Genomic DNA, 15,000 nt, shown 5'->3' with positions numbered 1-15,000 from the left:
GCCTACAGTATGGGACCTCCTCAACATCATCTCTGTCATGCCACATTTCATCTGCCCATTTGGTTACATCAATATCCTGATGTTTGATTCCGGTCATTGTTCTTCTGATCTAAGGTTTTGAGTCATTGATCTGATTTTGTCCAGAATTAGTTTAGGTCAGTGGTTGTGGTTGTGACCAGGTTGGTGTTGTTCTGGTTTTGTGGGGATGTTGTGTTGTGGTTGTGACCAGGTTGGTGTTGTTCTGGTTTTGTGGGGATGTTGTGTTGTGGTTGTGACCAGGTTGGTGGTGTTCTGGTTTTGTGGGGATGTTGTGTTGTGGTTGTGACCAGGTTGGTGTTGTTCTGGTTTTGTGGGGATGTTGTGTTGTGGTTGTGACCAGGTTGGTGTTGTTCTGGTTTTGTGGGGATGTTGTGTTGTGGTTGTGACCAGGTTGGTGTTGTTCTGGTTTTGTGGGGAAGTTGTGTTGTGGTTGTGACCAGGTTGGTGTTGTTCTGGTTTTGTGGGGATGTTGTGTTGTGGTTGTGACCAGGTTGGTGTTGTTCTGGTTTTGTGGGGATGTTGTGTTGTGGTTGTGACCAGGTTGGTGTTGTTCTGGTTTTGTGGGGATGTTGTGTTGTGGTTGTGACCAGGTTGGTGTTGTTCTGGTTTTGTGGGGATGTTGTGTTGTGGTTGTGACCAGGTTGGTGTTGTTCTGGTTTTGTGGGGATGTTGTGTTGTGGTTTTGTCCACCTGTCTACCAGATGGTATCTCAGTCTTCTTAAGCCCCAAAGCATCATGTGTGGCCAGCTGAGACAATGGCATCCCCACAGGGGGCCCGTAAACACGGCAGCTCGACTACTGTCCAGTAACAACACTGTGTGTATGTGTGCTTATCTATGAAAAGAGGAGACCACTAAGCTGTTGCCATAGTAACTGCTGAGTTGATCCTTTGTATTTGGGAGCTGGCTGCAATCTATTAACTCTGCTGTTTATTTCATTAACACACGACTCAATGTGTCTAATGAGCCACATTAAGGAGCCAGAGGTGGGAGGAGGGACTCATCTTCTGTCCAATCAGGACCAACAGATCAGAGGATTGTCAGTAGAGTCTGCTAATCATAGTCAGTCTCACAGTCGTAGTAGAAAGGGGGGAGGTAGTCATTTTATTGATCAGGGGTCAGTTGAAGCCTTGCTCCACAACTTCAGAAGATGATCAGGTTAATATGTGTTGATTATCTCTGATAGAGCCAGGATAATAATAATGGCCATTTAGTCCTGCCAGTACTCATGAGTCAGTATATAACAGTGTGTTGTGAGATATTACCGCTTCAATGCATTGATTATGGACATGACATTGATAGGCTAGGTGGAGTGCAGGGATCTAGTGAGCTCACATTCCTCAGTGATATTTCACAGGTGTCCTCTCTCTTCCTGTAGGACCCCTCGGGCGTGCCTTAGGCAGCTCTGTCATCGTGTCTGGTTCAGTTTTTTGGCAGAAGAACAAAAACAGCCAATTAATTACACCACTGGAGCACAATACCAAACCTAGTACCTGTTATGGCAATAACCTGCTGAGGCTTCTATACTCCTTCTCCTTTTCTCTCTCTTTCTCTCTCTCTCTCGCTCTCTATTTGTCCCCTCATTAGCTGAAGACAGCGAGTGGCGACAAAGCTAGTCGCCCATTAAAATGCTTTCCATATTTTACTGCACTGACCTCGCTTTGTGTGCGTGCCTCTATGTGTCCAGCTGCTTGGTTTAAAGACGCGTCCCGCAGGCTGTGTTTCTGCTCCTGCTGAGACCGGGGCTTTGACCAGACCCCCTGACTGCTGGGATGCTGACTTTAAATGCAACTTTAATCAGACAGTCACAGAGGGAGTGTGTGTGTGTGAGCGTGTGTGTGTGTTAGCATCAATTTAAGAGGCCCCAATCTCCCTTGGCTGGTTCACAGAAACAGCAAAGATTTGAGCTAATCTCTAGACTTCCTGTAACACAGATCAAATCAGAAGCACCAGGACCAGAACTAAAACAGACAAGAATAAATCCAAAGCAGACTACATGAAGAGCTAGAAAACAGAACAGAAATCCTTCCTGGAAGCATTCTTTGACAAACATAGCCATGAGAGAAATACGTGTGTGTGTGTGTGTGTGTGTGTGTGTGTGTGTGTGTGTGTGTGTGTGTGTGTGTGTGTGTGTTTGTATGTTATCATTAAATCCCTGTGTCCCAGTGGGAGTGTGAGACAGGAGGCAGGGCAGGGCGAACCGACGGTTGAGGGATGCAGGGAAGCGTGCTGAGATCAGGAACGACAGGGACCCATGAGACACACAGGATTAATATTTCATAGAGGAAATTAGAGAGAGCGAGGAAAGCAAAAGGGAAATAGAAAAATGTAAGCGCTAGAGGGCATGTCTATTCAATCGAGAAATAGTTGTGTGTATGTATGATTTTGCATGCACGTGCGTGTTCGTGTGTTTGCCATTGATTCCTACTGTGACAACCCCAGCTCCAACTGTGAACAGTGAGTGACACTTTGACCTCACCTGACCCGTCACAGCTTGACCCCTGACCTTCAGTCTGAGGTACGGCGAATTAGAGCAGTGAGTGTCACTTCCTCATTTCCTATGTGTCAGAGGTCACATCGTCTGGTGGTAAATGTGTAAAACAGGGAGTTTTGAGTCTGTGCGGAGTCTGAGCGGATTTCGGTGGGAAAGCATAGGGACTCAGGGAGAGTTGTCTGTTTGTTCTATAAACAATCAATCACTCTGAAGTAGCCAGTGGGAACAGGGACTATATCTGCAGTGTGTCAGATGAATTGCAGGCTGTTGACACAGCCCCTTCCTATAGTTCCCCCTCCCCCTTCCCCCCAGATGACAGACGAGTAGACCTTACACAGACTGACAGCCAGAATACCCCACCCTCCAACAGCTCACATATACAAACGTGGTCTCTTTCTTAGGTAAGGCAGTAATCTTCTCTAGTTGCGCAGTGATAGGCTCAGTGTTCTGTCACTCGTGGGGCACTACATCACCGCCGAATCTACAGGGAGAGCTCGGCAGTTATATTTATATTTATATATTTGTATATTTATATTAGAAGTGCCTGTCCAAGAAGGCTCAAAGTCATTGGCCACAGAGAAGATGACATCAAATCACATTATATCTACTGTAGTTTTGATTGGACTGATCATGTCAACATCATACTTTCAAAATCTTAGCTAGCAAGCTAGACAAGCAGTCATCATCATGCATCAAGTCAGCAATCTACTGGAAAATCCTTTTCAATCCTTGTCATATAAAGAGAAATTATAGATAAAACGTGTCTTGCTCATCGGCCATTGGACATAAACATTACACAACAAGTCGGAAATCGCAAATTCAACAATGAGTGGTTTGGAAGGAGTCAATGGCTAACTGCAATGCAAAGCAATCGCTATTTTGCCTCCCCTGCCCGCTATTCGGTGGAGAGGGTATGTGGTCCAAGTCTGGGTTTAAGGGCTTAAAACATCTGTCTGAAAGGGTCAGAGTTCCCAGTTGTCTTGAAAGCACCATAAATCCAGAGATTGTCGGACTTTGATGACAAAAGTTTGTCCTCCTGAAGGCCCGCTGCACCTCGTTCAAGTGAGCACAGCACAACAAAAATATGTATTTTATGCTGATGCATAAATTATGTAATATGCCAGGGAGATATGTATACTGTAGCTAAGAAAGTAATGCTAAGTGTATGTTGTGTAGTAAGCTGTAAGTAGCCATTGTGCCTCACCCTAATAATTTGGTCCCTCTCTTTAACCATGAGGAGGGATACTATATAATGTTGTTGGGTCTGTAACCATGAGGAGGGGATACTATATAATGTTGTTGGGTCTGTAACCATGAGGAAGGGATACTATATAATGTTGTTGGGTCTGTAACCATGAGGAGGGGATACTATATAATGTTGTTGGGTCTGTAACCATGAGGAGGGGATACTATATAATGTTGTTGGGTCTGTAACCATGAGGAGGGGATACTATATAATGTTGTTGGGTCTGTAACCATGAGGAGGGGATACTATATAATGTTGTTGTGTCTGTAACCATGAGGAGGGGATACTATATAATGTTGTTGGGTCTGTAACCATGAGGAGGGGATACTATATAATGTTGTTGGGTCTGTAACCATGAGGAGGGGATACTATATAATGTTGTTGTGTCTGTAACCATGAGGAAGGGATACTATATAATGTTGTTGGGTCTGTAACCATGAGGAGGGGATACTATATAATGTTGTTGGGTCTGTAACCATGAGGAGGGGATACTATATAATGTTGTTGGGTCTGTAACCATGAGGAGGGGATACTATATAATGTTGTTGTGTCTGTAACCATGAGGAGGGGATACTATATAATGTTGTTGTGTCTGTAACCATGAGGAGGGGATACTATATAATGTTGTTGGGTCTGTAACCATGAGGAAGGGATACTATAATGTTGTTGGGTCTGTAACCATGAGGAAGGGATACTATAATGTTGTTGGGTCTGTAACCATGAGGAGGGGATACTATATAATGTTGTTGTGTCTGTAACCATGAGGAGGGGATACTATATAATGTTGTTGGGTCTGTAACCATGAGGAGGGGATACTATATAATGTTGTTGTGTCTGTAACCATGAGGAAGGGATACTATAATGTTGTTGGGTCTGTAACCATGAGGAGGGGATACTATATAATGTTGTTGTGTCTGTAACCATGAGGAGGGGATACTATATAATGTTGTTGGGTCTGTAACCATGAGGAGGGGATACTATATAATGTTGTTGGGTCTGTAACCATGAGGAAGGGATACTATATAATGTTGTATTTTCCTTCCTTTTTAGAACACAGGCCTACTAAATATTACAATTGGTTAAGTTTTCCCCACCAAGAGTTACATGTTCTCACTGTCTTACCCAGCTGCTGTCCGATTCAACTGAACTGTAAAAGAGGTTGCGTGTGTGTGTGTGTGTGTGTGTGTGTGTGTGTGTGTGTGTGTGTGTGTGTGTGTGTGCGTGCGTGCGTGCGTGTGTGTGCGCGTGTGTGTGTGTGCGTGCTGCTTATCGTTATCCTAAAAGGTGTTGTAATCCTCTCTAGCTGGCTAACAGAGTCAGATCTGGGACATTGACTAGGAAAACATAATTCTTAAGTCAGTTGACTGTTTGGGGGTGACGATTTATCTTACTATTTCTAGCAATCTGCGTGGCAGTTATTTTTGTGGAAAAGTTTCATTTATTTTATGTCTTCCTATCTCAAAATCATTGTCATGTGATTAATAAAAATGATATCTAAATAAAAAATATACAAATCTTAAAGTAACTTCTATTGCCATTGCCAGCTATGTAAAAATAGCCTACATAAAGCCAACAAATGACAACATTGCAGCCTGCAGTTAGAAAATATCCTGATGAAAATGATCACATTGTATCAACTACCAACTGTTTGGTCCAGCCCAAAGCTTGTGCTAACAAACTTTCAACGTTGTATAAAATATCCTGGACCCTCAGAGTTTCCCATGCCAGTGAGATCTGGACAGACACAGCAGTAGGCTATTTGTGCAGGTAGGCCTAGTTGATGATGTTTCCACCGGATCAGAGCATCACATTTCCCCCCCCCCCCCCCCCCCCCCCCCTTTCAGGTGGAGTGGTTATCGAAAGGGACAGAGTTGCAAAGATTTTTCAAATAGGCGACCTTGAGGAGCTGTTGTCATTCTCAATGGATGTACAAACAGACTTCGTTTCCTTGTTGTTTTGAGGTGAAGAAAAAAAATAGCTTCGAGAAGCTCCACAGCTCATTAGTGGTGGTGAGTTAAGACAATCTGAAACACTATCAGATCCCCAAATGGGGACATATTAACCTACATTTGCGCGCAGGCCAGGTAGCCTGGGCCTACTTCCATGAGTCATCAGGTGTGCGTCCTTACGAAACACAATGACTAAATTAACAAAACTCATAAATGGAATGAAATAAACCTAAACTTGTTTCTCTGAAGTGCAGCCTAGGTTGTGTGCATTTTGTAAACAACGTGTCCACTCTGACAGTGACAAAAATACTGCGATGATAATAACATATTGAATGTATTAACAGAAATGATGGTAACCAAACAAGCATTGTAGATTAGAAATGAGGGGAATTAATGGTAAATGTACTACTGGTGAGCCATCCCCGTTGTCTCAGCAATGGATTAGTCCACTGAGACAGGCTGCAATCAAGATGTGCCATAAAAAAAATGTTTTTTTTGCAACTGGCTGAAAAATTAATTCTCAGTCGACCAACAGCCTATCGACCAAACAATCGACCAGTCGACTAAATGGGGTCAGCCCTAGTGTGACCTCTAACCCCATCCTCTAAGCTTCCACCACAGTATTACTGGAACACAGCTGGAGGAAACGTTCAGGACTAACACACACACACACAGAGTGACTGCATGCGTGATGGAGTGTGTGGTTCTTCCCTGTGGTGTTTTGAAAAAAGCCCGTTTGCCCCTGATTGCAGAATGAGGTGTTTTTTGAAAACACCCATCCTGTTGACCACTGCCGGGCAAGGGAGGGTGATGTTGGAGGTCCAGAAGAGGAGGGAGGGAGGAAGGAAGGTATGCTAAGAAGGCTAATGTGTGGTGAGCGCTTTGGTGCCTACTGCAGTGGCTGCTATGCGTCCCCTTACAAATGATCTATGGTTCATATCCTTGTCTAGCTGTCTGTCTCTTCATCTGCACCTCTCTCTCTCTCTCTCTCTCTCTCTCTCTGATTAGTCTACCCTCTGTTCATTCATATTCACTTTCATGACTGGAGGGGTTACAGACAGGGCAGTACAGGAGGTGTGTGTGTGACAGTCCTAGGGTTGTCACACTGAGAGGTTCAGTGGGTTCCTCCCTCCTGCTTGATGGGGTCCATATCTTCCCCCTCCTTCCCTCCCTTCCTCACCGCTCCCTTTCTCACTCCATCTCTCTCTTTTTTCCGTTACTATGAATCTCCCACTGGTCCCGTATGTTTACCTCCTCTGGGCTTGTGGTCTGTGATTCATGTCTGTCTGCTGTAGTTTGTCCATCTCTCTGTGTGACTGTCTAACCATGCTTGACCGCCTCTGACCATATCTGACCATGCTTGGCCGCCTATGACTGTGTGACTGACCGCTGTCTCTTAGTCAGAGGCCAAATATGGGTTTACAACATGCTCCTCTGTTTATTCATCCATCCTGTTTCTGTGTGTGTGTGTGTGTCTGTTATTTATTTCTACACTTCAAAATCATAAAGAACCAAACAGACTTCTCCATAGCTAAGAGTTTCTGCACTGTGGTCATGTTCCCCATTTCCCCATTCAAAATTCCATTCCTATTCAATGTTGGGAATATTGAGTCAGGCAGTGAGAGGGCAACCACTACTCAGAGGCCTTAGAATGGGGGTCCCATCATTGGGGACGAGGGGAGAGACGTATGGATTCCATTCAGTCAATCGTCCTGATAGGCGTGGTTAGAAACTATTTGGAACAAATTGGCTACTTTAGCTACCGCTGGCGACATGTGACTCAGCTTCCCAGTGGGAAGCAACTGCTGCCCGGTGGGAAGCAACACACATAGGCAAGCACTAGCCTCTTCGCCCGACCATATTGCTTCGTTCCGAGAGACCTGCATGATCACACAGCAGTCTAAATGACCCTTCGACCTACTCAAAGACCTATACTCAAAGCTAACCCGACCAATAGACCACACACAGAGGTACAACTATAATCAAACTAAACTCATCTGTCCAGTTAGTGTTCTGATTATAGCAGTATATCATGAAGCTATAGCCCCACTGTTGTATTACCTGTCCACGATAGGTTGTTGTGTATGTTGGGAGACTTATATACACTGAAATAAATGCAACATGCAACATTTTCAAAGATTTCAAAGATTTTACTGAGTTACAGTTCATATAAGGAAATCAGTCAATTGAAATACATTCATTAGGCCCTAATCTATGGATTTCACATGACTGGGAATACAGATATGCATCTGTTGAATTGAAATTATCTGGCAACAGCTTTGGTGGACATTCCTGCAGTCAACATGCCAATTGCACACTCCCTCAAAACTTGAGACATCTGTGGCATTGTTGTGTGATAAAACTGCACATTTTAGAGTGGCCTTTTATTGTCCCCAGTACACCTGTGTAATGATCATGCTGTGTGTGTGTGTGTGTGTGTGTGTGTGTGTGTGTGTGTGTGTGTATGCGTGTGTGTGTGTGTGTGTGTGTGTGCGTACATATCAGTGTGTGATCATGCACGTTAGTGACTGTGTGTGTTTTTGTGTGTTACTAACCGTGTGTGTGTGTGTGTGTGTGTGTGTGTGTGTGTGTGTGTGTGTGTGTGAGAGAGAGAGTGACAGTGGCAAGTTAATTGATGCTCTCTGTATGTAGGTAAGATTAGCAGCAGATTAATCCTCCAGTATCCCATAATCCCTTGCTGATAGATGGCTGCAGATGTTGTGTGATTACAGACCTTGATGAGCTTGTGCAGAACTATTTATAGTGAGGCGACAGTATGTAATCAAACTCACAGTGAATACAGTGCTTCCCAATATACACTCCAGCCACTCCTTCAACGACGGTCTTACATGACATATGTATGCCAACCTTGGATCTGATTGAGTATCTTGTTATTCTGGGCTCACTGTTGTGTGTTACTGTAGTTTCTGCTTGGTTTGTGATGCTTGACTTCCTAGAATCATTTGCATGTCAGAAGCTGTTATGGGTGGGATTTGGGAGGGAGGCTGGCTCTGCTGTGTCTTTGAGCTGAAAGCAAAGGGAGAATCACTAGAGAATCCCTACTGCCCAACAGTAGTTCATAGAGGAAGGTGGAAACACCAAACGCCCTCAGTAACCCTTTGAGGTGGGTGGAGTCCATGCGTTGGACTTGGTAGAACATTTTCACTGATTCACAAAGAGTTGCTGATTTAATAGGCATGTAAAAGTCCACAATAGGAAGTTGAGAATAACATCCCTGAAAACTCACACCCTAAATGGTTCATGTAATTTAATTGAGCAACAACATTTGGTTATGTAAATCGAGGAGAAGGAAGAGGAGGAGGAGAAGCAGGAGGAGGGATGTTAGTGTATGAGAGCTGGGGCTGATGGAAGATGAAAGGTGGTGTGTGTTATGCTCGGAGTGTGTGTGTTTGGATGTTTGTGGAACACACAGACGCTCTCACAAACTCTGGGTACAGGCTGGAGACGGCACCCTTACCACTTTGTGCATTAACAAGACAGAGGGATAGAGGAAGGAAGGGAGGGATGGAGAGAAAGTGTAAGGACCGACGCTGGAGACAAGAAGCAAGTAGAGGGAGTGAACATTTAATGGAAAACAGACATCAAACAAAACACAGACAGCGTCTGGACAGGAGGAACAAAACAACATTACGACAACAAACTGAGGAACAGACAGATATAGAGAGGGCAATCGACAACGTGAAGGAGTTCAAGTGAGTTCAATGAGCGCAGATGCGCGTAATGATGGTGGCAGGTGTGTGTAATGAAGGACAGCCTGGTCGAGCCCCTCGAGCCCCAGAGAGGGGAAGCGGGAGCAGGGCGTGACAGAAGGGGGTATTGGGGAGAGCAAGAGGTAATGAGAGAGACTGATACAGAAAGTCAGTGGCGGGGGGGTGATGGGGTGAAAGAGAGAGACTTTAAACTTTAATAGCTATTGGGTGAAATACCACAGTGTGCCATCACAGCAGCAAGATGTGTGACCTGTGCCACATGAAAAGGGCAACCAATGAAGAACAAACACAATTGTAAATACAACCCATAGTTATGTTGATTTATTTTCCCTTTTGTACTTGAACTATTTGCACATTGTTACAACAGTCTATATAGACTTAATATGACATTTTAATTGTCTTATAATTTCACTTTTGTTTATTATCTACTTTACTTGCTTTGGCAATGTAACATATATTTCCTATGACAATAAAGCCCTTAAATTGAATTGAATTGAATTGAGAGTGTAGAAGGAGAGAGAAAGAGTGGGGGGAGAGAGAGAGAGTGGGGAGAGAGAGTGTGGGGAGAGAGAGAGAGAGAGAGATAGAGAGAGAGAGAGTGGGGAGAGAGAGAGAGTGTGGAGAGAGAGAGTAGGGAGAGAGAGAGAGAGAGATAGAGAGAGAGAGTGTGGAGAGAGAGAGAGTGGGGGGAGAGAGAGAGAGAGAGAGAGAGTGGGGAGAGAGAGAGGGTGGGGAGAGAGAGAGAGAGTGGGGAGAGAGAGAGACAGAACAGAGAGAGAGAGAGAGAGAGACAGAGAGAGAGAGAGAGAGTGGGGGGAGAGAGAGTGGGGGGACAGAGGGAGAGAGAGAGAGAGAGAGAGAGAGAGAGAGAGAGAGAGTGGGGGGAGTATTGTGCCTCATACCCTTCTGAACTCTCAGAAACAGACCTAACAGCTAAATCTCTGATCCCTTTACCCACAATCCAGCTGACCATAGCCCATATTATCATCCATATCAACCTGTTTATTTCTGCTTGGTACAGTCCATCATAATAGAGCAGATAGATGAGGAAGGTCAGATCAGGGTCACGTGTGTGTGTGTGTGTGTGTATGGCTAAGCGCTCAGCACAAAGGAAATGAGCATGTCCCTCGCTGAGAGGGTATTTGATGAATGGAGCCAATCAGAATGGTGCAGGTGAGATGAGGTGGTTACCATGGTTACATCTCTCCCGGGCTGTGACACAGGTGTGCTGGCAGGTGGGCCTACTGGTCCGCATAGTGGGAACACTCCACTGTACTCTGTACATTGTAATACTAATGCCTTTGATGTATATCAAGAGGCCTGTGTGTGTGTGTGTGTGTGTGTGTGTGTGTGTGTGTGTGTGTGTGTGTGTGTGTGTGTGTGTGTGTGTGTGTGTGTGTGTGTGTGTGTGTGTGTGTGTGTGTGTGTGTGTGTGTGTGTGTGTGTTTCTGTGCATGGAAGGTGATCAGTGTATTAACACACACCAGACATAGCAGATTAAATAGAGCTGTGTATGTGTGTGGACCTGGAGGCACTGAAGCAACATCTGTAGATCAGGCATGTAAGTTACTTGTGTGTGTCTCTCTCTCTCTCTCTCTCTCTCTCTCTCTCTCTCTCTGTCTCTCTCTCTCTCACTCTCTCTGTCTCTCTCTGTCTCTCTCTCTCTCTCTCTCTCTGTCTCTCTCTGTCTCTCTCTCTCTCTCTCTCTCTCTCTCTCACACTCTCTCTCACACTCTCTCTGTCTCTCTCTCTCTACATATTAGGCCTACAGCCCATAGATGCAGTAGAGGATAAATGAGAATGATTGAGTGAGTGGGACAGTTTGTTGCTGTTAGCACCCGGCACAGAGGAGGCTTTCATTCAGATACAGGTTGGCATCCATCGTCATTAGCAACAGGCCTGCTGGCAGCGTTTCGGAATGGATATCTGACCCACTACTGCCATTTCCAGTAGGAGAGAGTAATCACCCCCAGATATCATGGATGAATCCGCATTACTGTTCTGTTCTCTAACACTGTCTCTGCTGCAGTCAGTGTGTGTGTGTGTATTCTGCTGAAAGAGCAGTAATTGCCTGTAGGGAGCAGGAATGAACTGCATTATTAAGAAGCTGCTTTCACAGCCAGGTGACAGGTCACCCATCACACTGAGGTGTACAGGGGCATCTCTTCCCCCTCTCCTACTGAAGGTAAGGTATAATGGTATAATGGACAGTCTGCGGTGGTTCGTTACACTAACAAGCACTCAGCTCTCATCCATTCCCCTGGTGACAGAAATGGATATGATTTTGTCCACAACATGCAGCACAAACAGGGAACGATGCACTGGGTTAGAAACAAAGATACAGGAAGTGGGTTTGTCTGCGGTTGGCTTACCCCCCCACCCGCCCCCCCACCTCCCCTTAGATCAGTGAGGATGATGAAACATAGAACAGAGAAATGTAAGGCTCTCAAATGTATTGTTGTTCACCCACACCCACTGTTCTGTTCAATCTCATGTAGTTATTCAGTGGGCTCTTTCATCCAGTAATTAAAGCGTTTGTATTGTCTGGCTGTTGGTTTGTCTGGCTGTTGGTTGTGTGTATAGGGACCTGGCCTTGTAGTTTAGCTGTGACAGTGCACTTGACCCAATTTTGACCCCTACAGAATATAAGCTTTATGGTAATTTATTATGTGAATGCTGTTGTAGTTAACATTATTAGGCCCACTCTCTTGTTGGTTGTTTTTTAAGTTGTAACAATGTGATTGGTTGTTGTTGCTGTTGTTCCAGTGTCATTGGGCATTGCTAACGGTCCTCTCTCTGTTCCTTCTAACAGTCATGCGGAGGAACCAGTTTGCGGCGGACGTGTGCTGTAGGAAAGACTCCCGCAACGCACTGCAGGAACTCTACAACCCCACACAGGTAGAAACCATCTCTCTCTCTCTCTCACTCTCTCTCCCTCTCTCTCTCTCTCTTTCTCTCTCTCTCTCTCTCTCTCTCTCTCTCTCTCTCTCTCTCAATTCAATTCAATTCAATTCAAGGGGCTTTATTGGCATGGAAAACATGTGTTAACATTGCCAAAGCAAGTGAGGTAGATAATATACAAAAGTGAAATAAACAATACAAATTTACAGTAAACATTACACATACAGAAGTTTCAAAACAATAAAGACATTACAAATGTCATATTATATATATATATATATATATATATATACAGTGTTGTAACAATGTACAAGTGGTTAAAGAACACAAGGGAAAATAAATAACCATAAATATGGGTTGTATTTACAGTGGTGTTTGTTCTTCACTGGTTGCCCCCTTCTTGTGGCAACAGGTCACAAATCTTGCTGCTGTGATGGCACACTGTGGAATTTCCCCCAGTAGATATGGGAGTTTAATCTGTGTAATCTGAGGGAAATATGTATCTCTGATATGGTAATACATTTGGCAGAAGGCTAGGAGGTGCAGCTCAGTTCCCACCTCATTTTGTGGGCAGTGTGCACATAGCCTGTCTTCTCTTGAGAGCCAGGTCTTTCTACGGCGGCCTTTCTCAATAGCAAGGCTATGCTCACTAAGTCTGTACATAGTCAAAGCTTTCCTTAAGTTTGGGTCAGTCACAGTGGACAGGTATTCTGCCACTGTGTACTCTCTGTTTAGGACCAAATAGCATTCTAGTTTGCTCTGTTTTTTTGTTAATTCTTTCCAATGTGTCAAGTAATTATCTTTTTGTTTTCTCATGATTTTGTTGGGTCTAATTGTGCTGCTGTCCTGGGGCTCTGTGGGGTGTGTTTGTGTTTGTGAACAGAGCCCCAGGACCAGCTTGTTTAGGGGACTCTTCTCCAGGTTCATCTCTCTGTAGGTGATGGCTTTGTTATGGAAGGTTTGGGAATCGCTTCCTTTTAGGTGGTTGTAGAATTTAACAGCTCTTTTCTGGATTTTGATAATTAGTGGGTATCGGCCTAATTCTGCTCTGCATGCATTATTTGGTGTTCTACGTTGTACACAGAGGATATTTTTGCAGAATTCTGTATGCAGAGTCTCAATTTGGTGTTTGTCCCATTTTGTGAAGTCTGGTTGGTGAGCGGACCCCAGACCTCACAACCGTAAAGGGCAATGGGCTCTATGACTGATTTAAGTATTTTTTAGCCAGATCCTAATTGGTATGTTGAAATTTATGTTCCTTTTGGTGGCATAAAATGCCCTTCTTGCCTTGTCTCTCAGATCGTTCACAGCTTTGTGGAAGTTACCTGTGGCGCTGATGTTTAGGCCAAGGTATGTATCGTTTTTTGTGTGCTCTTGGGCAACAGTGTCTAGATGGAATTTGTATTTGTGGTCCTGGCGGCTGGACCTTTTTTGGAACACCATTATTTTGGTCTTACTGAGATTTACTGTCAGGGCCCAGGTCGGACAGTATCTGTGCAGAAGATCTAGGTGCTGCTGTAGGCCCTCCTTGGTTGGTGACCGAAGCACCAGATCATCAGCAAACAGTAGACATTTGACTTCATATTCTAGTAGGGTGAGGCCGGGTGCTGCAGACTGTTCTAGTGCCATCGCCATCGTTGATATATGTTGAAGAGGGTGGGGCTTAAGCTGCATCCCTGTCTCACCCCACGACCCTGTGTGAAGAAATGTGTGTGTTTTTGCCAATTTTAACCGCACACTTGTTGTTTGTGTACATTTTATAATGTCGTATGTTTTACCCCCAACACCACTTTCCATCAATTTGTATAGCAGATCTCTCTCTCTCTCTCTCTCTTTCTCTCTCTCTCTCTCTCTCTCTCTCTCACTCTCTCTCTCTCACTCACTCTCTCTCTCTCTCTGCTGTTGAATTGAAGTGGATTTAACAAGTGACATCAATAAGGGATCATAGCTTTCACCTGGATTCACCTGGTCAGTCTATGTCATGGAAAGAGCAGGTGTTCATAATGTTTTGTATACTCAGTGTATATCTATCATGCACGTTTTCTGTCTCATAAACTCTCCACCCCCCTCTCTTTCTTTCTTTCTCTCTCTCTCTCTCTCTCTCTCTCTCTCTCTCTCTCTCTCTCATAAACTCCTCTCTCGCTCTCTTTCTGCAAACTATTCATCACAGAACACATTTTAAAAGTATACAAGAAGCCATCAAACTGGTGTTTAACAGCTAAGTTTAGACTGGGTGCACGTGGACATATATCATTTTCCGCCAGAGAGTTTCCCTCACCTCCTCACTCCTGTAAAGTCCCATTGAGATGATATGTGTGAGGTCAGAGGTCAGAGATGGGTACTGGAGCTAGTGTAAGCCCCAGTGGGGTGTCTGGTGTCAGGAGTAGCGTTTTGGACGAGGAGCGGACGAGGAGTGGACGAGGAGTGGACGAGGAGTGGACGAGGAGTGGACGAGGAGTGGACGAGGAGCGGGGAGTTGTGGGGTTGAGGGAGGGAGTGGGGGGGTGGGGGGTCAGAATGACGTAAGACGTACTGTGCTAATATGTGTACCTTGCAACCCACTACCCAATCATAGAGCGCCTGATTGGTCATGTGACCGCCGATGAGGTACGAGAGGGTAACAAGGTGCCATTGATTGTTG

General features: G+C 44.7%; 1 protein-coding gene across 2 annotated transcripts in view; it reads left to right on the top strand.

The window, feature by feature from the left end:
• The window catches only part of LOC110490368 (carbohydrate sulfotransferase 11), a 65,469-nt gene that overhangs the window by 21,456 nt on the left and 29,013 nt on the right, over positions 1 to 15,000 (top strand). For both annotated transcript variants that reach the window (XM_021563718.2, XM_021563717.2), the window contains exon 2: positions 12,271 to 12,356. In XM_021563718.2, the coding sequence (XP_021419393.1) occupies positions 12,271 to 12,356 (86 nt within the window). The remainder of the gene's footprint in view (positions 1 to 12,270; positions 12,357 to 15,000) is intronic.

This window comes from Oncorhynchus mykiss, chromosome 15 (assembly GCF_013265735.2).
Source record: "Oncorhynchus mykiss isolate Arlee chromosome 15, USDA_OmykA_1.1, whole genome shotgun sequence".
Classification (NCBI taxonomy): domain Eukaryota; kingdom Metazoa; phylum Chordata; class Actinopteri; order Salmoniformes; family Salmonidae; genus Oncorhynchus; species Oncorhynchus mykiss.
This window is presented reverse-complemented; position numbering and strand designations above follow the sequence as displayed.